The following is a 21,838-nucleotide window of genomic DNA, read 5'->3' as shown; positions in this document are numbered from 1 at the left end:
TGGGCTGGACAACATCCCTAAGCAAGCTGCAGAGGATGGAAGGGGAGACAACAGGGCAGGGCATTTCTGCACTATGCAGAGCTTTAAGTCTTCCAGAGCCATCAAAGCTTCCCTCTGTCTCCTCCCTTGACAGCCCTGATGGCCAGTTGTCAACCTGCCTTCTGGTGTGAAGATGTGGGACTGTGCTTTTCCCTGTGTATTAAAAGGACAAGAGGAACTGACCTGGAAAACTGCTGTAAAGATCCTGCACTAGCACAGTGAACACCAGACACCCAGCCTGAGGACAGGCAGCCCCATGGAGTGAGGCAGGAAGGTTTTGGGGACCAGTTCTCCCTGAGCTTGCTGTATTTCAAATTGGGCAAAGCTCTGCCTCCTCTGAGGCTCCCACATGGCATTGCAGGAACACTTGGTAAGCAAGCAGTAAATTGCTCACTGCCCCCATGATGGAGACTACAGGGGATTAGACAAGGAAAATGAACTCAGTGTCTGCAAGGAGCAGCAAGGACAGAAATGTTCCACATTTAGCATTTCCAAGCAGAGAAGTGCATCAAGGAGGTGGAAGAACTTGAAACAGGGTCTCCCTGTGATGCCCCAGCTGGGTCTTTGGCCACTGGCTGTCAGAGAAAAGAGATGAGCTGCAAACCCTTCTTATTCTTCACTCTGCACCAGTCCAGACTGAGAATCAGGCCTGTGTTAGCTGGGAAGCAGCAGGCTCCTGCTTGAGGCTGCAAATGTGGGCATTTATTGCTCTCTGGTGGTGAGACAGGCTGTGGAGGAGAGCTGTGTCCTGCTCCCCATGCTGGGCAGCAGCTCTCTGGAGAAACCTCCTTGGTGCCTCCCATGCACAGGAGTTTTTGTCTCCTCCAGCCAGTAGCTCAGGGCACTAGAAGCTTGCTGCTTCCACAGTGGTCAGCTCCTCCTTGGGCTGCCGACGGCCCAGCAAAGGCTGTGCAGCTGCATGTCCCTGCCAAAAGGCCCCCTGTGCCCTGCCAGCACCTCTGCCCAGGGCTCTGCCTATCTGCTGCAGTGCAGGCCCATGCTCCCAGCCTCATTAGCCATTCCCCAGTGCTCCTGCACCCCGTGGGGCTCTGCAGCCTGCAGAGGAGAGGCTGGGCAGAGTGCAGGGCTGCAAAGCCTGGGCCAGGCGAGGACTGTGCTCTTTTCCTGTGCAGGACCCACAGCACACCCACACATGGGCTGTGGGGCAGGAGAGGCCACCCTGGCTGATCCAGTGCCAGAACTAAGGCAAGGCTGGGGGTCCCATGTGCCCCAAGCAGCTGCCTACCTGCACAGGAGCTCATCCCCAGGAGAGGCTTGACCAGCCCCTTTCATTTCTCCTTTCCCCAACTCTGCCTCTCAACCATCAAAAGCTCTGGTGGTGCTTTGTGCCAAAGAGGTCCGAGGCTCTCTGGCCAGGAAGTATGAGTCACAGACCTCTACAGAGCAGACAGGACAGAAACCAGATAGGAATAAATAAAGGAGTTGCTATTCAAACTGAAACACATTTGGGTGGGGCTGAGCTGCCCAATGGGACCTGAGGTGTGTGCGGCAGCTGGGGGAGGACGGGCACTGCAGCACTTTCCTGTCCCCATCCCAGGCAGGGTGGTCACACTCCTGAAATGCCATCTGTCTCTCAGCCTCACTGCTCCACACACTCCAGCACCACTGCCAGGGTCTCATCCTGCCCGGATGCCCAGCCTGGATGTGCCTGCTCCCAAAAAATGAGGGCGAGGTCCCAGGTGCTTGGTCCCTCGTCTGTCCAGGACAAGAAGACCAAATGCTGTCAGCTCCTCAGGACACAGTGCAGGACCTCCTGGGCCAGTTCTTCTGGAGAGCACATGGACCCCTGCCAGCAGCACAGCAGGTTGCTTGCGGGTTTGCAGTGGCGTGCCCAGGGCGGCAGGGCAGTCAGACGACATGGCCACCTTCGCTCAGCCACCTGGGCCGGTACGTGGCACAGCCTGGCGGGGCACTGGGGATGGCACCCAGCTTGGCACGAATGAGTCCTTGCAGCTCCTGGTCTCCCAGCTCAGTTGCTGCAGCAAGGGCCAGGAGGAAGTAGGCTGCTGCATCCTGTTCATCCTAATGGCAAAGAACAGGGCAGGCATTAGGAAGTGGCTTAATTGGAGGTCACAGGGCATAAAGAGAGCTGGAACAGAGCCTGGTGGTTCCAGGCAGAACCCAGTGACCCCTGACTTCATTGTAATGAAGTGACAGCTAAATGGCAGCACTCCTTTCCAAATGCCAGTGTTGTGTGCCTTCATCTGCTGAAGCTGCAGATAGGATGGAGAGTCACAAGGTGGGCCTGCCCTGCCAGCAGAGGTGCTACTCCACCTCCAGCTCTCCATCGAGGCCAGAGTACCCAACACAGCTTCATCGAGAGGCTTCCTACCTTCAGTTTGTGCAGGGTCATGTTGCCAAGGTGGCAGTACACCTTGCAGTAGTACAAGGCCTCTCCAGAGCACTGCAGCAAGGGAGGACGCAAGACAAGTGTCTTCAGGTAGCAATCTTCTGCCATCTCATACATGTGCAGGAAATAGTAGACCGTAGCCAGGCGGTGGAATGCAACCAGCTCTTGCAGCTGATCTCCTGGAAAAGAGTGGCTGATGCAGCCAGCTTGCAGCCTGCTCACAACACATCCCCAGCCTGGCAGGCTGAGCTGCTTGGGATGCATTTGTTCAACAGCCTGAGATATCTCCAGAAAGGGGCACTGGGTTTGAAGATGGTTCAGACAAAACAGCCATGGGCAGGGGTGCTAATACCAAGGCTGGGCAGATTGCCCAGGGAGTGTATCATGCAACCAGAAGACTAGGCTAGGCTAGGCTAGACGAGGAGAGGAGACTCGAGGAGAGGAGACTCGAGGAGAGGAGAGGAGACTCGAGGAGAGGAGACTCGAGGAGAGGAGAGGAGACTCGAGGAGAGGAGAGGAGAGGAGACTCGAGGAGAGGAGAGGAGAGGAGAGGAGACTCGAGGAGAGGAGACTCGAGGAGAGGAGACTCGAGGAGAGGAGAGGAGAGGAGACTCGAGGAGAGGAGACTCGAGGAGAGGAGAGGAGAGGAGAGGAGACTCGAGGAGAGGAGACTCGAGGAGAGGAGACTCGAGGAGAGGAGAGGAGACTCGAGGAGAGGAGACTCGAGGAGAGGAGACTCGAGGAGAGGAGAGGAGAGGAGAGGAGACTCGAGGAGAGGAGACTCGAGGAGAGGAGAGGAGAGGAGACTCGAGGAGAGGAGACTCGAGGAGAGGAGAGGAGAGGAGAGGAGAGGAGAGGAGAGGAGAGGAGAGGAGAGGAGAGGAGAGGAGAGGAGAGGAGAGGAGAGGAGAGGAGAGGAGAGGAGAGGAGAGGAGAGGAGAGGAGAGGAGAGGAGAGGAGAGGAGAGGAGAGGAGAGGAGAGGAGAGGAGAGGAGAGGAGAGGAGAGGAGAGGAGAGGAGAGGAGACTCGAGGAGAGGAGACTCGAGGAGAGGAGAGGAGAGGAGAGGAGAGGAGAGGAGAGGAGAGGAGAGGAGAGGAGAGGAGAGGAGAGGAGAGGAGAGGAGAGGAGAGGAGAGGAGAGGAGAGGAGAGGAGAGGAGAGGAAGAATAGACCAGGTTGGAAGAGACCTTCGAGATCACCACATCCAACCCATCACCCAACACCATCTGATTCCTTGGTCGGTGGAAAGGGCTGTTACAAGACTGGGTCCATCTCAAACTCCCAGGCCTGCATTTTGCCCATGCAACCTATTTGTGTCATGGGAAGGGATGAGTTTATCAGAAGAGCCAAGGGCAGAGAGGAACTGTTGAGTCCTGTGCCTTCATCAGACTTCCTGTGCTCTGCTGGCTAGCAACAGAGGGTTCCTCTGTGGCCGCCATGCAGTTTAAAAAGGGAAGTGGCCTTAAAAAGATGTTACCACTTCGGACAAAAATAGGTCCAGCAGTCTTATGAAAGCAGGAGATTCCCCCTGCATGTGCACATTCTTCTCATCCAGAAAGGCAACTGCCCGTACCCTCCAGGCATGCACCACTCACCAACCCTGATGCTCAGCCTGGCAGCCAGCGTGGCAAACTCCAGCGCCTTCTCGTAGCCCTGCAGGCCGATCTGCAGCTCTGCCAGCTTACTGAACAGCCGCAGCTCCGTCCTTGTGGCCTTTAGCTTCCTGGCCAAGGGCACAGCACCTCCCTGAGGAGAGAGAACAGAGCACCCAGGCTGTTCCTGGAGGTATTGATACAGCACTGCCCACGGAGAGGTGATCAAGCAGCCCGTGAAGGACCTAGCACTTGGCATGGCAGGCAGAGGATGGGGGGGCTGAGTGGTGCAGATTCAGGTTCTGGCCCCTCGTTTCTCTTCAAAATCAGTTTCATACCCCAGAGCATGCTTCTCAAAACCTGAGCCTCGTTCCTCTGCCTTTCTTTGGTGCCTGAAATTCTGTGAGTGTCTCTCCCAGAGTGGCCAGCTCACACCCAACACTGCCAGGATCTGTAATATAAGGACCCTGTTCCCACCTCCCAGATGACCTCCGGGGTGAGCTGCAGCCACTGCAAAACATGCCTGTGCCCCAGGCTTGCCCCCTGCAGCAATGTTTGCATTCTGGCACACTCATAACCACCCCATCCCTCTCCATTCTCCATCCCTCTCCATTCTCCATCCCTCTAGCCTGGCCACACAGTGCTGCAGCCAGCCCTGAGGCAAAGCCCCCCATGGCTGTCACCTTGCAGGGACACAAGGACAGAACTGCTCGGAGGGGTCAGTACCCTGTAAAACTCCACTGCTCTCCATCCCTCTAGCCTGGCCACACAGTGCTTCAGCCAGCACTGAGGCAAAGCTCCCCATGGCTGTCACCTTGCAGGGACACAAGGACAGAACTGCTCGGAGGGGTCAGTACCCTGTAAAACTCCACCGCTCGATCTCTGTTCCGACTGCCATTAAAAAAGGTATCACCTGCTTTTTCATAGAGATCCATGGCCAAGGAGAAGTTCTCCCATTTCAGAGCAGTCTGAATGGCTGCCTAGAAGGGAAAGGAACTAGAGTGAGACTTGGAAAGAGCTGTTTGTACATAGACATTGATGTGACTAAATAAACCCAGCCTTCTTCTCTGCTTACTCTGGGCACATGAAAGGATTTCCTAACTATCAGTAGAAACTGTTCCCTGAATGATGGAGCCCTAGGATTTATATAAGCTGCTCTTCCACTTTGTGGAAGATGCTAGAGATGGGAAGAAGCCAGAAGTCTTCTGCCCCAAGAAGGGGTAAGGTCACAGGGAAGTGCTGGAAGACAGCACAGCTCCTCCTGCCACCAGCGGGTTTACTCTGGTCATAAGAACTTTTCCTTCTAGGTTTTCCAGCCCCAAAAGACTTCTGCTGAGGAGCTGTGATGGGAATGCAGCTAGCCAGTGTAAGAATGGGACAGCGTCAGCCACCTCCTCCATACCTGAAAGTACATTTCCACCAACTCATCTTCCTGCATTAGATAGTAGAGCTTTCCTGCCTGCAGCCAGGCCTCTGCTGCTTTCACAGTCTCCTCAAAGTCAATGAAGATCCTCAGACTCTGTTTGGTGCAGTCCAGGGACTGTCTCAAAGCCCTGTGATGGTAACAGGTAAAAAGCCACTACAGAGAAATCACAGGACACCCCCAGCAATCATCTGCAAAGCCACCACATCACCTCCCCATTGGCAGTTCCTGCCTTTCCCTCCTGCAGTTGCCAGAAGTTAGAGACAAATGGACAGCCACAAATCTGAGCAACGTGCCCTGGTAAAACTGTGGAAGTCTCCATGCTTTGGTGCATGCATGTGGATCATGTGGCAGCCTCAGACCAGCCTGGAACCCCAATGCTCAGCACAGCCCCAAGGTAACCTGTTCCCAAAGGAGCTGTTCCCTATCCCTGCTTATTTCAGCTGATAAAGAGGGATTTCTCTAGGTCCTCTGCAAGCCCCATTTGTCCCCCCCTACACTAAGCCCCAAAGTCACCCCCAACTACACACGGGAGCTAGGCAGGGAGTGCTTGCACCTTCAGTTTCCAGACAGCATCTAGCACCCAAAACCACATCTCTCCCCATTCTTTGTACCTTAGTGTGGTCAAAGAGGGTTATGTGTGAAAGACCTTACAACCCCCTTTCACGACCCTGGTCCCTAGAGGACAAAGGGACAGGCAGCAGGATGAGCCAGCAGGCTGGACATACTGCCTGCAGAAGGCATCTGTGGCAAAAGGAGCAGTGGGCAGTGCCCAGGGCATGTTTGTTTGCTTGGTGTCTCTCCTGCTGGCAACTGGGCTCCAGCTGTCCTTCGGGAATGGGGTGCTTTGTGATCTTAAATAGCACCGTTCACATGACAGGCATCTGCTTCCTAAATACCTTCCCTCTGAACTCACTGTGACCTAGCATGGGAAGGTTAACATCCAAGTTAATAACAGCCTCTGCCCATTTGTCCTTCTGGGACATGGGATATGGCTCTCCACTGTTTGACACACTTGCCTGCAAAGACTGAAGAAAGTCTGTGGTCTGTCCAAGTCTCTCTCCCTTCATGCCTGATTAATCAGTCACCTGCATGTGTCAAGTAGGAGATTGGAAGCTGAGCTGATACAGGGTCTTAAGTACCTCCCTGGGGAAAATATTTCAGCAGAGATAGGAAGGGCAGACTCAGGAGCTGGAGGCTGAAGCCAGACTTATTCAAGCAACAGATAAGGAACCTATTTTTACTGGTGAATGGTGATTAATCACTGGAATAAGCCTCTAAAGGAAGTGATGAATTCCCTGTCGCTAGATCCCCTCTGGTCAAGGCTGGATGTCTCTCTGGAAAACTGTGTTTGGCCAGATCCTAGTTCTGTCCCAGCTAACAGGTCCCTACCTCTGCCCAGGGACACCCCAAGAAAGCCACTGCTCTTGCTTTGGATAAACAGGGATCCCACTCTAACAGCATCTGACAGCCACAGACAGGACTTACTCAGATGTGCCCAGAGCCTGGTAGAGCTGGCTGAGGGTCTGCTGGACATTGCCTTCCATCTCTCTGTCATGCAGCTGCTGTGCCAGAGATACCCAGTGCTCATGATAGGTGATGCAGGCCTGCAGATTGGGGGACACTTTGCTGTAGAAATGGCAGAGAGACTCAGTGATGTGAAGCTGACCTGCATGGTACAGGGAAGGGAAAAGGACAGGTCAGGGAACTGCATTAGGGACTTGACAGGGTGCTGCATGGAGGTGAATGCTGCCCTGGCTCCCACCAGTAAAGCTGTACTCACTCCTCACGTTATGCCACTTCAGGGCAAAACCCAATGCCAGCTCATAACAGAGTTTGCCATCTTCAATCCTCTGCCTGTTCACCATGGCCTGCGCCAGCCACAGCAGCACCCACACCAGCTCCATCTCCAGGTCCTCAGTGCCCTGGAGTTCTGCATAGAGTTGAGTTGACTGGAGCAGGTAGAGCTCAGACAGCTGGCTCGCCCCACGTGAGAGGCTCAGCTGCCCCAGGTTGGCCAGGGAGATAGCCTGGTTCCTCTTGTTCCCAGTCTCCTTGGCTTTGTGCAGAGCCCGCAGGTAGTTCTCTGCAGCCTTCTGCACCTGCCCTTCTCCTTTGAGGGCAATGGCCAGGAGGTTGTGCACAGCTCCCCCCTGAGTCACGCTGTCTGTCCTGTGCAGAGAGTGCAGGAGCTGCCACAGGATGTCTGCAGCCGGGCTGGGCTGGCTGTGCAGGAGATACATCCACCCCAAAGAGAGGGAAGACTCAAAAGCCTCCTCCTCACCCATCAGTCTGCCCAGGGTTAGGGCCGTGGCTGCATAGCCAACCGCCCCATCCAACACACCGTGCTGGAGGTACAGCTTAGACAAGATGGCACACAGTGTCCTCTGGATGGGCACAGCTCTGCTCCTGCAGGAGAAATGCAGTGCTTGCTTGAGATAGAAACAAGCCAGTGCTGGGATGCTGCTCCTCTCCAGCTGGCCTCCCAGGAGTTTGGAAGAACTTTGGAGGATGAAGCCAGCTCTCCAGATGGGTGTCGGCACCCCCTTGACACCACTGGCAACAAACAACCTGGCGGAGGCCAGCGCAATATTTGGCAAGTACTTCCTGTCATACAGGTAGCTCAGGATGGGGGTGGCATCCAGAGAGGCAGAACTAGTGTCTGACCTTACTGCAGTGGTGGTGAGACATTGAAGATGCTCAGCAAAGGGCAGCACTTCATCATTTTTGCCCAGCTGTAGTAAGAGCTTGACAATAAGGAAGCAGACCCGTGCCTCCAAGGGAGCATTGCCCACAGCAATGGCTTCCCTCAGGACGTACACCATGACTTCCAGCTCATTCTCAGAGCTGAAAGAGTGGCCAGGCAAGCAGACAAGCAAGGCCACCATTTTCCCCAGCAGGGAGGAGAACTTGTGCTTCATGTTCTGCTTCAAGTAGATGGAGGCAAGGTTCACGTGCAGTGCAGCCAACAGAGGCAGGTCCCCAAACCCCCTGTGCAGATGGCTCAGGGCTTCCTCAAAGTAGACTCGAGCCTGGGAGAACTTCACCTTTTTGATGCAGAGCTTACCCAGGAGGAAACAGAGCCTGACATGGGCCCAAACTGAATGAGTCCTCTTGGCCCAGTTTCTGGATGTCTCAAGGTACAAGACCAGTTCATCCTCATCAGAGAAACCATAGAAAGTGGAGTTGAGAAAGGAAAAACTGAGATCATAGAGGCTTTGATAACTGGGCACATAACTGTCTTGGTTAAGGAAGGTCAATATGGGGTCAAAGACATCAGCATCTTCCATATGTCCAGCATTCAAGTCAATAAAGAACTTGGGATCATCAAAGTCATCCAGCTTCTCCTGGAGAACATCTTCCAGTGTAGCAGGAGCTGACTCACTCCCTGGGCTAGACAGCTCAGAGGTGCTCGTTGTAGCCAAGTCATTTATTTCCTCCCAGGACTGGAGCAGCTGCATGTCCTTACAGCCACGGAGAACAGCCTCTGGAAGCAACAGGAAAACCATAGTGGGGTGTTTCCCCATGTGAAAATTCACCCTCAGAAGTCGTCATAAAAGCATCTTCTCCTGTCCCCTCCAGATACTCACCTGATGGCACTTTTGGGAGCCTGGCTGTAGGTTCAAAACCATCTGCACAAAGAGGCAAAGACAAACCAAAAAGGTCAAACCAAAAAGGTCAGTGTCACCGTGCAGCCCACGGTGCTCAAACCTCACAGAGCTCTCCTGCTGCTCTGCTAAACCCCAGCCCTGTATGTGGGAGGGCAAGCTCACTCCTGGCTGCAGACACTCTGGGGAGCTACAATTTCAACCGCCTTGTCTGCTGGGGCTTGGCTCTGTGTGAGACCATGGACAGCAGCTTTTAGCTCGTGGTGAGGTGAGCATCACTAACATTAGTCACCTGGGAACAAGCAGCTCTTATCTTTCACAGGGAGGGTTTTATCAGCTCTACCTCTCGTAAGAGCCTCGTTGTGTCTATTGAGAGGTTTCAGATATGTGTGTATCTCTGACAGGTTCTAAGCCCTGGCCCATTGCACATGAGCTGGGCGGTCTGGGAGGTCCCATAAATCCCAGGAGATCCCAAGCTCAGTCCTGCATGGATATATTTTGCTTATAGGTAGTGAGAAGAAAGGGGGGAAAAAAAGAGAGAGAGAAATTAGCTGTGGTCCAAAAAGAACACCCAGGAGCCCCAACCTCCTGGCTCCTGCAATGTCCATAGAGATTGTATCACCTGTCACTTTAGCTGTGCATTCCCCTTGATATACACCAGCAGGGGACCTGCTGGAGGCAGCAACCTATAGCCACAATCAGCTGAGAGCAGTATCTGCCAGGGTGAGCCACAGCTGACAAACTGCTCTGGAAGCAGAGAAGACACCTTCAAACAGTTGGGTGGCAGGTCCCAACTCTTGAGGGTATCTACAATCTCCACAACCAGGCTAAGCAGAGGGCTTGGAGGCTCTCTCAACAACAGTATCACATTATCACTAAAGTTGGAAGAGACCTTGAGGATCATCGAGTCCAACCTGTCACCACAGACCTCATGACTAGACCATGGCACCAAGTGCCACGTCCAATCCCCTCTTGAACACCTCCAGGGATGGTGACTCCACCACCTCCCTGGGCAGCACATTCCAATGACTAATGACTCTCTCAGTGAAGAACTTTCTCCTCACCTTGAGCCTAAACTCCCCCTGCTGCAGCTTGAGACTGTGTCCCCTTGTTCTGGTGCTGGTTGCCTGGGAGAAGAGACCAACCCCTTCCTGGCTACAACCACCCTTCAGGTAGTTGTAGAGGGCAATGAGGTCACCCCGAGCCTCCTCTTCTCCAGGCTAAACAACCCCAGCTCCCTCAGCCTCTCCTCATAGGGCTTGTGCTCAAGGCCTCTCCCCAGCCTCGTTGCCCTTCCCTGGACACATTCAAGAGTCTCAATGTCCTTCTTAAACTGAGGGGCCCAGAACTGGACACAGTAGTGGTCTCCCCTGTGAAGTCCTGAGGAGGGAGCTCTCTAGACACTGCCCAGCGTTGCTCTCCACAGGGCCCCACGTGGCTGGGCACGGAAGGAGAGGAGGCACTCACCCAGGCGGTAGACAGAGGTGATGTCAGTGCGAGCCAGGTCTCCCAGGAGGGAGGTGAAGTGCTGCTCACCGCCACTGCAGGGGATGCGCAGCAGGGGGGATTTTTCCTCTTCACTCAGAAACGCCAAGCCCTTTCCCCTGAATTGAGGCAGACATGAGGGGCAAACAGTCAGTGCTCCTTAGCATTACAGCTGTCCTGTGGGGTGGGATGGGATGGGGTGGGATGGGCTTTCCCTTCCCTTCTCTTCCTCCCACCAGAAAAATTCTGCTGCAGGTGAATACAGGAGTCTGGACAGCTTCCCTGTCCAGGCTCTCAGATCCAGGTTCTCCATGGGGGAACCAGTGGTACCAGAGGAAGGAACCTACTCATCTTTTTTGTCTTCAGAAGCCCTTTCTGAGTCAGGGGCATTGTCTGATCTCCTCTCTGTTCTCTGCAGAGCAAAGTGCCTAGGGCTTATGTTGAATGAGCCTGATCCAGGAAAGACCAAGAGGCCTAGCAACAGGTGAAGACCTTGTCCTCCTACATACAATGCTGGAGGAGAAGACTGTTTGTATGGGTATTAAACCAGAGCTATGTCTTTAAAGCAGCAGCAAAGACAATTGCCTGGGTCATTAGACGGGCATTCTGTCACCCTTCCTCCCCACTCAACTCCTGTCTGTGTCCTCAGGAGGGTGTCTAATTCTGCTCAGTGTGGAGCTATGCCAGTGGATTGTTCTGCCTTTACATCCCATGGAAAGCAAAGGGGCAGAAGGAAGCAGAGCAGGATTTGGTTTCCTTGGAAGCAGTTTCTCTCCTCATCCTCCCCAGACTCACAGCCCCTCAGAAAAAGCTACAAAGTCAAGAACATTTCTAGGTGGAACTGTTACACCAGCTTGTATGGTGCACAGATGTCCTGGGCTGCCTTAGCATAATGATAGGTTTAGCCTGGGGCCAGATCTGTTCCTCTCCAAGAATCACCTGAGGCAAGAGAAATATGATGGCTTTATCTGGGCAGAGACTCCTGCAGCCTGTTGGCAGCAAAGTCTGGCCAAAGCTCCTGGACAGACCTCAAACGGATTCTCTCTTAGGGCCTTGCAAAGAAATTACGTGCCCTGGGCTCTCTCATAGCCCTGAGTTAGGATTTGGAGTCTTCCTTTCATCTTCTCCTGAGTTTAATTTGGTCTAGACAGTAGCAGTAAACTTACAGAGGTTCACAAGCCTCGGGACTCATGTGTTGGGTCGGGACAAAGCCGATGTTCCCACTGCTGAGGGATCTGCCCACAAACCACGGGAGTCCTGGGACGAGGAAACCAATGACTTCTACGCTGTCTCCTTTGGAGAAACTCAGTTCATCCCATGCTGCTGCTCTGTGGTCCTCTGTGGCTCTGCACCTGCCTTTGACTGGGAAACCAAGGCAAAGAAAGGCATTTCAGTGTGAGGTCACTCTGTCCCCTAAGATTTCCTGTGCTCTTGGGCTCAGACCTCTGCAGTCTCTTCTTGAGCAGAGGATTACATTAACACATACAGGAGGCATGGATGAACACCACACAGCCAAAGACTGAAACCTCTGACAGCTGCAGTGTGGAAGGTGGCTGGAAATTTGGAGCTTCACAGAAACTGCCCTGTCTTCATTTTGTACCACGATGTGAAACTTTTAACAGTGCCAATGCCCATCAAATTACACACCAGATTTACACCTGCAGTGACCTCCCATGTCCAGTGTGCCCTGGAGAGTGCCCATGACCAAGCAGGAATGGCTGTGGGCTAAGGGGTGAACGGTGGGCACAGGTTTCATAAGCACCTGGTGGAAGCCTAACTGTTTAGAACTTCAGCCCTTAAGAAATGAGGTCTTGAGTGGCAGGTTGGACTTGATGATCTTTGAGGTCTTTTCCAACCTTATTGATTCTGTGCTTCTATGAAATTAAAGGAAAGGTCAAACTGCAGCAGAAGATAAATATCCAGGGGCAGAAAGATGCCACCAGGAGCCCACTGTACTCTGTGTCACTCAGGTCCTACTTCGAAGTGCATACAACATGCAGGTTCTGTTCTCCACTCAAGAGAGTCCAAAGATGCAATGGTATTTCCTTGGAGCACCTTGCAAGGGAGTGTCATTGGCAGAACAAGAGGTGGGCCCTTTGTACCTGTGGCCAAACTGGGATTTACAACAGCCATGTCCTCCCCTGGGAAGTGCAGCTGTGTTCCACTCACCAATTGGCTGAGATGTCATCCCACTGATCTCATGAGAGATGCCAAAATTCACAGCATAGCTCTTCAGGAACCACCTGCAAGACAAAGGTGAACCACACTGATCCTCTCAGAGCAGTCCTGTGCTCAGGCCAGCACCAGGGATGGTCACACAAACGGGGCAGATGTTCTGTCCTCTGGGAGTGGCAGAGCTGCCATGGAGCCAGCACAGCCAGTGTAGGAATTCCTTGGCATGCTGTTGCTGGGCACGGAGGGCAGTTTGCACCTCACAACTGCAGCCTCAGACCAAATGGCAAAAGCAAGTTAAATCTGCCAGGCTGTAAGGAGGATGTCAACCTGTGAGGACAAGAGGAGCTGTGGGTGTCTTAGAGGCTCAGCCAGGTGCCCAGCATGAGGCTCCACTTTGGCATTACCTAAGCCTTAGGCTATGCTTTTTCTTCTGGTTTTTCACCTTTAGATAACAAATAATCTCATGTATGACCTAAATCAATATCATACAGGAATGACAGCTGAAGTCATTCGGCATTGGAATGGGTTGCCCAGGGAGGTGGTTGAGTCATCGACCCTGGAGGCGTTCAAGGGGAGATTGGACGTGGCACTTGGTGCCATGGTCTAGTCATGGGGTCTGCGGTGTCAGGTTGGACTCGATGATCCTCGAGGTCCTTTCCAACCTAAGTGATACTGTGATACTGTGATGTCCTTGCTCTGTCCCATTAACAGGACCTGAAATGGTTTCAGTGGTTATGCATAATGTATATCCTCACAAAACTGCATATCTCTTGCCCACTGCCAGAGGGAAAAACAGCTTCTCTCCCAGGCTTGGTGCCAGCTCATGCATCAGGACTAGGAAAGAATCTTGGCTTGAGTCCTATTAATTGGCCAACTTGCTTACTGGTAAAATGGGTGAGGTATTGGCTCTAGAGCTGCCACAGGCACCAGGCCTCGTTGACCTGTCAGTAAGGACATCCCTTCCCACTTGGACTCCTCTCCAGCTTTCTTCACATGGATCAGCTCATTCCTGCAGAGCTGCCGGCCTTCCTTTCCCTCCTGCTCCAGCTGCCAGACACCAGGCACTGCTCTGGAAAAAAAGTTCCCTGCAGATAGAAAGAGTCACACTCAGGTCAATGGCATCAGTGCAAGGCATAGCCCAGCACAGGGCTACAACAGAGCCCTGCTGAGGTGCTTTTGAGGAAGTCCCTACACATGCAGTCCTTTCCCACCTTCTTGGAGCAGCAGACCCATATAGATGGTGGCCAAGTGATCTTCATCCACAGTAACTCTGATCTCTGTGTCCTCCATCAGAGCACAGTTTAGCCAATACTCCTGGTCAAAGAGAAGCTGCTCCAGGCAGCTGCCCACATACCCTGAGAAACCAAGAGGGAAAGCCATGTTAGCACCTTCTTTCACTGGGAAGGATGAAGTGCTCTTTGGATGTCTCCCAGTCTGCCATCTGCAATGACACAGGCAACAGCTTCTAATTCTGTCTCCATCCCCAAAACACAACAGAGGGACTACCCAAAAGGCATTCCCCTGCATCTCTTTCACTGCCTCAGACAGTGGCTTCATGAATCTGTAGATGGGCACACAGGTTTTCTAGTTCATATTCTTCATCTGCCCTGCCTTTTATGTTACTGGTTTATGGTGTTGAAGAGTACCTCCTCTGAAAATGCTTCCCACACTCTGTGTTTAGATGTCCCACACCTTGCAAACATTACCTAAAGTCAGGTATGTGGAAAACTTCCAGACTTCTTCTAGGGTTTTGAAGGTGAGGAGGAACCGATCCTCCTGTGCTTGCATACAGACCAGCCTGGCTGACAGCTCCTACACGTGGAAGACAAAGCAAGATAAAGGCACAATCCTGGGACTCTGACTCCTGTGTCAGGGTGGGAATAACATTAGTCTGTGGAATGAGGCTAGGCACTCATTTATTAGCATAGTTGAGACAGAAGCTGTGTGCGCCGAGTCCTTCACCCAGGAGGCATGGAGCACCCACAGGAACAGCTCCAATGGTGCAGCACTGGGAAGGCAAAGAAGCTTCATCTCGTTCTCCAAATCTTTTCCCCTGTGGTGCACACCAGAGCCACTGTGCTTTTGAAACCCAAACATTCCAAACTTGAACTAATGTTCAGTCAGGACAGGCACAGCTTCCAAACTGCAGCTTGGAGGCTGAAAGCCCTAACTGTGCTTTGAGGGAAAAGCTCTCCTTTGTTGCTGGCAGTAATATGTCCAGGTCTTCTGGGAAGCAAGAGGGGCCAAGGCCTTAAAAACTGGCAGGGAAGGAAAGTCCAGCCCAGGAAGCATATCTATACCTGTAGTGATTTTTCTCTATGAATCCCAATACTCTGAGAACCTCTGTGCACGTTCAGAGATGCCACCTGCACTAGGGACCTGAGTCTGGCAGACAGGTGATGCCAGCCCTGTGAAATGTTGGCTATTTAAACTCACCCAGGGCTAACAGCATGATGCCTCAGGCAGCTCAGAGCCTCCAACATGAAGCTCCTGCCTTTGCCTCTCACTTGTTACCCATTCATTTCCGACACCGTTCCAGTCTCCTATGGAGTCTCCATGTGCAGGAACACATCCTGCAGCAGCCTTGGAGGAATTTCTCTTTCTCAGCTGGGTTTTGTACCCCATCACATACTCCATCACGCCAAGAGCCTACCATTACAGGCTCTGCCCTGCCAGGCTGGGGCTCCTACCTTGAACAGAGCACAGACATCTCTGTCATCACTCTCCAGGGCCCACATCTTCTTCCTGGCTGCTTCCTGGAGATGGGAATTGAGGCAGTGGGAGGAACGGCTCTCAACGGAGAAGAACAGTGAAATCTCTTGAAAGGGAAACGTGCGGGGTTAAGGGGAAGAACGAGCTCCAAGCCCCCCAGAGGTGCCTTTGCCACACTGCTTCTCTGCAGCCTGCTACAGCAGTACCTCCAGCCCTCGCCTGGTTGTGATGCTCAAACCCCACAAACCCAGCCCATCATCCCCCCCCGCCCCGCCCCAGCCATGAAGATGAGAAACTCAAAGGATGACAGGGGGTTGGTTAGCTGTGGTGCCAGGGCTTGCTACATTCAGTCATTGGAAATGCAGCTGACGACAGAGGCAGCATCTTACCTGCTGGAAATCCCTCCCCAACAGCCAGCAGCACCGAGGAGCTGTCTGGTGAGCCTTCTGCTGCCTCAGTTGTGGGGCTGCTTGGCACTGATGCCCCAGCCTTACCTGACAAAGAGAGGGGGACATAAAAGAGCTGCTGTCAGATTTTTGTGTCAGAGGTCTAGGGTATTCTGCCTAGCCACAGCCTGAAAGCAAAGCCTATAGCTTGCATTGCAGATCTGGCTGGAGATTGTGTGCAACTGGTATCACCCTAAAATCAGGCTCAAGGTTGGAGGCAAGATCTTAGGATAGACTTCTTTCTGGTGGCTTTGAAGCAAGGGGACTTTGCTCGTGGGACAGACCCTCACTGAGCAGATCTGGTAGAAGGATGACCCCATGACCCCAGGATTTTTGGGAGCAATACCTCAGAGCAAGAGCACTTGCCAAGGGCTTGCAAAACTCTTTCCTTATCAAATTGACAGCCAAAATGATACTTCCTCCCCTGCCTGCTCTGCTCAGTATCCAAAATCCAAGTTGCATTCTCTCTGCTTCACACATCGTCAGCTATTGCTGTAAAAGATCTGGGAACTGAAACTTTAGCTGGTAATTATGTTAATGAAGACTGAGGCACATCAGAATCCAGCTTGCTCTCCCACAGCTGTATTGGCTGCAGAGGGATAATGAGACTAAAAACCAATTTCTGCCAGTAATCAGATTGGACTTGTAAAACAAACACATACCCAGAGATCTGAAGCTGGAGCGTGCAGCAGCTTTTGTAAGTCACTTCTGTGACCATAACTGTACTCCACAGTTCTTCTTGTTAAGCCAGCTTTGCTAATCAGTCAAATAAACTGGTATTTGCATGGAGAATTATAATCCTTATTTAGAGTTGGCAGTAGGAAAGAATGGCCCAAGGCTGGACATGTAATGAATGAGCTTTCCTTTGACAGAAAAGGCTCTACACTTCTCAACAGCTGATTTGAACACACTTCACAAAAGACTTCATGCAGCAGCTCTGTCCCCTTTTCACACATGGGGGAAATGGAGGTGGGGAAGCAAACTGAGCCAGAGGTAAATCCAAGCTGGCTCTTGCCTGGGCTGGGTTTGCTGTTGGTGGCTTCACTGCTCCCTCCCTTCCTCTCCTCCCTGCACCCCAGCAGACCCCAGTGAGCTCTGCTGGGTTTGGCAGGGCTCAAGAACAGGTACCTGATGCCATGGTCTTCTCCTGCCACCATTTTCCCCGGTGCTTTGCTGTGGGTTGCTGAAGGTAGTCCCAGCGGGGCAGGAGCACAAATGAGCGGCGGCAGCAGGAGTCACACTCTTCACCTGGGGAAGATTGGTGGTGAGGAGAGGTGTTTGGACCCCCCGCAGGATGCTTCCCACGCAAGAGGTCTCCATATGATGTACCAAAGGAGGTGGCAGGTCGGACCCACCCTCTGCTGGTGGGTCTCCACAGAGCCAGGCAGGGAGAGAGGAGGAATGGGCTTGCTCCCCACAGCCCTTGCACATTCGGTGTTTATTTTAGTTTGGGCCAGGTTCAGGAAGGGAACTGGGAGCGTTTTCAAGAGACCAATTGAAACTGCTGCTGCTGAGTCGTTCCCAGGTATGCCAGTGACTCATTTACCTCCCTGGTGCTGAAGTATATTGTAAGAGCCCCAGCCTAGAGCCAAGCACAGGGGTTGCACCCCTGGCAGCCAGCGCTGAGGCACTTGTGGTACCCGCTGGCACCAGCTCTCCCGGGGGGCACGTGGCCACAGCTGCTGGCCCTGAGCCACCTCCCTCCTCCATCCTGTTAGCACAGCCTGTTAGATGTGAGCCTGTTCGCTCAGTTGGGAACGTCAGCATGGGAATCACACCTCTAATGCTGGCAGCACCCCCTGGGCTCCACAAGCTTTGCAGCTTGGGGTGCTCCTGGGCAGCAGTGACAGCAGGGCAGGGGTGGCAAGGAGGCTCCTGAAAATCCAACATCAGGGGAGCAAACCAACCCCCCTCTCCCATCTCTGTCCAAAATGCCTTGTCTGCTCCCCATGCACCCAAGCCTAGTGACACAGCAAGTGCCCAGCAAGAGCAGGGGACAGCAGGGGCCGTCTTGGCAAAGGCAGGCAAGCAGCCCGAGGGAGCCAGTGCTCAGTGCAGTTTCCCCAGCAGCCTTGTCAGCAGGGTGAGCTCTGCAGCCACAGGTCTCGCAGCCCATCTCAGACAGAGCAGGCCCACGGCATCCCCATGGGCAGCTTACCTGTACAGCCCAGGGACAGGTCCTGGTGCCAGGGGGTCCCCAAGCAGCAGCCCATGTGTCCAGCAGCACCGCCGCCCCGAGCCGTGGGGCTGCTGCTGCACTGGCAGGGGGGAGCACACTGCCTGCTGCCCGGCAGCACCGCGGCTCAGCCCAGGCCACAATGCACAAAGAGCCTTTTGACCGGGCACCCTCTGCCAGCCAGGCGGGGGCGATGGGCACGCTCACAGGATGGTTTGGGTCAGAATCATAGAATCAGGGCATCATTTAGGTTAGCAAAGGCCTTAGAAATCAACAGGTCCTACTGTAAACCTAGCACTGTCAAGTCCACCACTTAAACCGTGTCCCTCAGCGCCACATCTGCACATCTTTTAAACGCTTCCAGGGACAGTAACTCCATCTCTTCCCTGGCAGTCTTTTCCAATGCTTGACAACCCTTTTGGTGAAGAAATATTTCCCAATGTCCAACCTAAGCCTCCTCTGGCACAATTTGAGTCTATTTCCTCTCATTTTGCTTGTTACTTGGGAAAAGAGACTGACCCCCACCTCACTTCAACCTCCTTTCAAGTAGTTGTAGTGAGAGAGGAAGGCCCCCTCCACCATCCTGCCTCCTAGACTGTTTCCTTTCTGCTGTCTTGCATTTTCAGCAGGCATTTGGTAAGCTGAAGTCTCTTCAAAGACTTTGTTCCAAACCCTCATGCTGCAGGTAGGAAAACCTTCCACTAGACCAGGCTACTCGATGCACTGTCCAACCTGACCTTGAACACTTCTAGGGATGGGATATCCACTTCCCTGGGCAACCTGCTCCAGGTTCTCACCACTCTCATAGTAAAACATGTCTTCCTTATATCTTATCTGAATCTACTCTCAGTTTAAAACCATTGCCCTTTGTCCTGTCACTACAAGCCCTAGTGAAAAAAAACCTCTCCTCGTCTTTGTGAGCCTCCTTCAGGGTTGGTGTTGCAATAAGGTCTTCCCAGAGATTTTTCTTCTCAGCTTTTCTTCCCAGGAGAGGGGTCCCAGCCCTCCAATCGTTTCCATGGCCCTCCTCTGGATCCCCTCATGCAGGTCTGTGCCTTTCTCTGCAGAGCCAGATGCAGCGCTTAGGGAGCTCTCACCCTGCTGGCAATGCTGCCTTGTGCTGGCCCTGCTGTTGCCCTGGGCACCGCTCTCGCCCTTGTCTTTGGAAGCATGTTGCTCAGCCCACATGGCACATTCCTCTCATTCCTCCCTCCAGCCACAGTACAGCATGCCCCACGGTCTGCAGAACCCTTCTGAGCTTCTAGCTGGCCCATTCAGAGAGCTTCAACACTGATCTCCTCACACCTCCAAGACAACCCTGCTCCTGACATTGCTGCAAGCAGTGACTCACCTCACCTGTGGAGATGCCCCGCTGGGGCTTGTCCAGCATCCTCCATCCAGGACTGGCTGTGCCACTGTTCCTTCCCGGAGCACCTTCCAGCCCGGCCAAAGTGCTGCTCTCCCTGTTTCACTGTGAGGGCAGCTGGCAGCACCACTTGCACCACACCAAACTCAGTGGAGCAGGGCTAGGTCCAAGCAAGCCACAGATGAGTTCTCTGCTCACACACACTGTGGACTCCTGTGGGGAGATCGAACTATCTGGACTCCAGATGCAAACACCAGGAGGGACCGATTTGGCTGCTGTGTGGGATGTCTTGGGCTGCCCAGGTTGGAGGCTCATTCCCTCTGTGCTCACATGTTCTGACCTTCCCCGGGCTCCAGGAACGGCTGTGTGGTCTCACTGCACTTTGGATGGCAGATATCTGCAGAGTATCTCTGGGTAAGATCAACACAGCCCTTGCAAGATAAAAAACAAAAGCTTTAGGGAGAGAAGTCACAGATAAGGAGGTCTTTTAGGAACAGAGCTTTACTGCAGCAACCAGCCAATACCAGTGCCACCATGGCATGCTCCAGGAACACTGCTGGCTCTCCCAGACAGCCAAGCTGCATCTCAAGGCACGGCAAGGCCTTGAGCTTCTCCTGAGTAGTAATTGCTCCAGTGAGTAATTTTTCACCAAAGAGATTCCCATGCCATGACAGGAGGCTGCCTGGCACCATTGCAATACCCTTAAAGCAGAGCATGAGGAGTAGCTAGCTGTGGGACAGGCTGTGGCAGGATTGAGTCCCTGGTCATGGAGCTGTCTGGAAAACTCCTAATAAAAGTGAAGTCAAATCAAAAGGCTTTGAAGAGAGGGTTGTACCAAGTGACACTCCTGTGCAGTCCTGGCTGGGAACCAGCCTGCAGGCCCAGGACAAGGCTGAAAGAGTGGCGATTTATAGTCCTCATCAGGAGAAACCAGATGCCAAAATGCTGGAGTTGCCTGGAGAAGGGACCATCCTCCTCATCCTCTTTACTGCAGCACAACACCCTCCTGAGCCCCAGACACTGGGGTGCAAAACGCTGCAGCTCCCTCCTGGTGTGCTCAAGTCAAGCAGATGCTTCTCATGCAAAGCTGTGCAGCTGTGGGGACCTGCACGAAGGTGAGCTGCTGGGACAGGCTGGTGCTGCTCTCCCTGCAGCAAGGACACTGTTCCTGTTGCACACTGGCCCTAAAGCTGCATGTTTAGAAAACTCCTCAAGCTGACCTAGGAATTCTCTGAAGGTTCAGGAACCAGAAGATGAACCCCAGTCCAGGCATGGGTTTGGACCTGCCTGTTCTCAGAGCATGCTACCCAAGTTTCTATTATGGAGTGACATGAAAGATGTTTATGTTTTGGGCCCATGCTGTCAAAGTGGTCAGTGCTCAAGTAGGGCAGGTGTCTTCAGACAAAGCCTTTTTCTTCACTCAAAATGCTGTTGACTTTAGCAATACCTGCTCACCAATTAGTGTAAAATTCTTCTACCCAGAAGAAAATATTTTTTTTTTTTAATCATCACAATTTCTGTTTAATTTTCTACATAAAAATGTCTTCCTTGGTTTGAAATTTCCTTTTAAGTTCACCTACACAACTTCATGACCAAACCCACCTCTCTACAGCAAAGGTATCAACCTCCTGTTTGACTTGAAATGGAATTTTCCTTTTGGCCAATGACCCAAAAAACACCTGTTCCACTCCCTACCCCGCTGCTTACCACCCCTGGATCAGCCCTGATGGCTGCTGCTGAAGCCCTCAGCCTGGCCTTCCTGATAAAGCCCACTCCTAATAAGTAGAGAAGCAATTTCTCAGGAGCCTCAGCCCGTGCTTGGCTGTGTTCTCTGCCTGGGCCAGCTGTCCAGGGTCTCTGTTGCCTTTGTGAAGCTGGTGTAGTCATGCCAGCTGGGCAGCCTCTGCAGAGTGCCAGAGTGCCAGCCAGCCAGGCTTCCCTCCCCAGGGCACAAAACAGGAGGCAGGGTGAGTGTCCAGGCACCCTTTGTCTGCGGGACATAGCTGCTGCAGGCACTGCCTCTCTCCAGTGCTGTCACACAACAGCACTCTTCCCTGGGACCCAATCCACTTTCTTCAGTCCAGTGTGTCTTCTCTCCTGTCCTTCTCCTATCAGTTGCTGGGTACAAAGGACCCAAACCAAACCTGTCCTTCCCTGGCGCCCTCATCACCACCATATCTGAACCTCAGATTCAGCCAGGACCAAAAACGCAAACTCACTGCCCCAACCTGGCTTCAGGCAGCCGCGTCCCTGCCCTGGACTGCTCCAGCCACCTGCAGCCGCCACGTCCCGGCCGTGTTTGCTCAGCTGGGGACGAAGGGCACCGGCATGTGACTGGCCCCCAGTGGGAGCCCCGGCACGGCAAGGGCAGAGCGGTGCGAGCGGCTGTACTGACCTGCTCCACCGCAAGCACCTGCACAGGGCCCCTTGCTCTGCTCTCCAGC

General features: G+C 53.2%; 1 protein-coding gene across 1 annotated transcript; it reads right to left on the bottom strand.

The window, feature by feature from the left end:
* Nucleotides 1-1,144: 1,144 nt before the first annotated feature.
* On the bottom strand, nt 1,145-21,838 carry SH3TC2 (SH3 domain and tetratricopeptide repeats 2). Its single transcript, XM_068160119.1, has 19 exons — nt 21,790-21,838; nt 19,380-19,607; nt 16,981-17,100; nt 15,796-15,900; nt 15,385-15,512; nt 14,401-14,506; nt 13,906-14,049; nt 13,578-13,779; nt 12,689-12,762; nt 11,686-11,881; nt 10,502-10,638; nt 9,017-9,058; nt 7,210-8,913; nt 6,915-7,095; nt 5,406-5,556; nt 4,861-4,983; nt 4,007-4,157; nt 2,393-2,589; nt 1,145-2,082 (listed from the first exon to the last, which is right to left on the bottom strand). The coding sequence occupies exons 3-19, from the start codon at nt 16,988-16,990 to the stop codon at nt 1,909-1,911; spliced, it is 3,825 nt and encodes a 1,274-aa protein (XP_068016220.1). The 5' UTR covers nt 16,991-17,100; nt 19,380-19,607; nt 21,790-21,838; the 3' UTR covers nt 1,145-1,908.

The sequence above is a fragment of the Melanerpes formicivorus genome, unplaced genomic scaffold (genome assembly GCF_026170545.1).
Source record: "Melanerpes formicivorus ecotype bairdi unplaced genomic scaffold, bMelFor1.0.p_v2 SCAF_2, whole genome shotgun sequence".
Classification (NCBI taxonomy): domain Eukaryota; kingdom Metazoa; phylum Chordata; class Aves; order Piciformes; family Picidae; genus Melanerpes; species Melanerpes formicivorus.
The sequence above is the reverse complement of the archived record's forward strand: the minus strand, read 5'-3'. Positions and strand labels throughout refer to the sequence as shown.

Coding starts and splice junctions, on each gene's coding strand:
- SH3TC2 (XM_068160119.1), bottom strand. Junction 13,780..13,905: donor GGGTCTGCTGCTCCAAGAAG/GTGGGAAAGGAC, acceptor TTCTATCTGCAG/GGAACTTTTTTTCCAGAGCA. Junction 2,083..2,392: donor TGACCCTGCACAAACTGAAG/GTAGGAAGCCTC, acceptor CTTTGCCATTAG/GATGAACAGGATGCAGCAGC.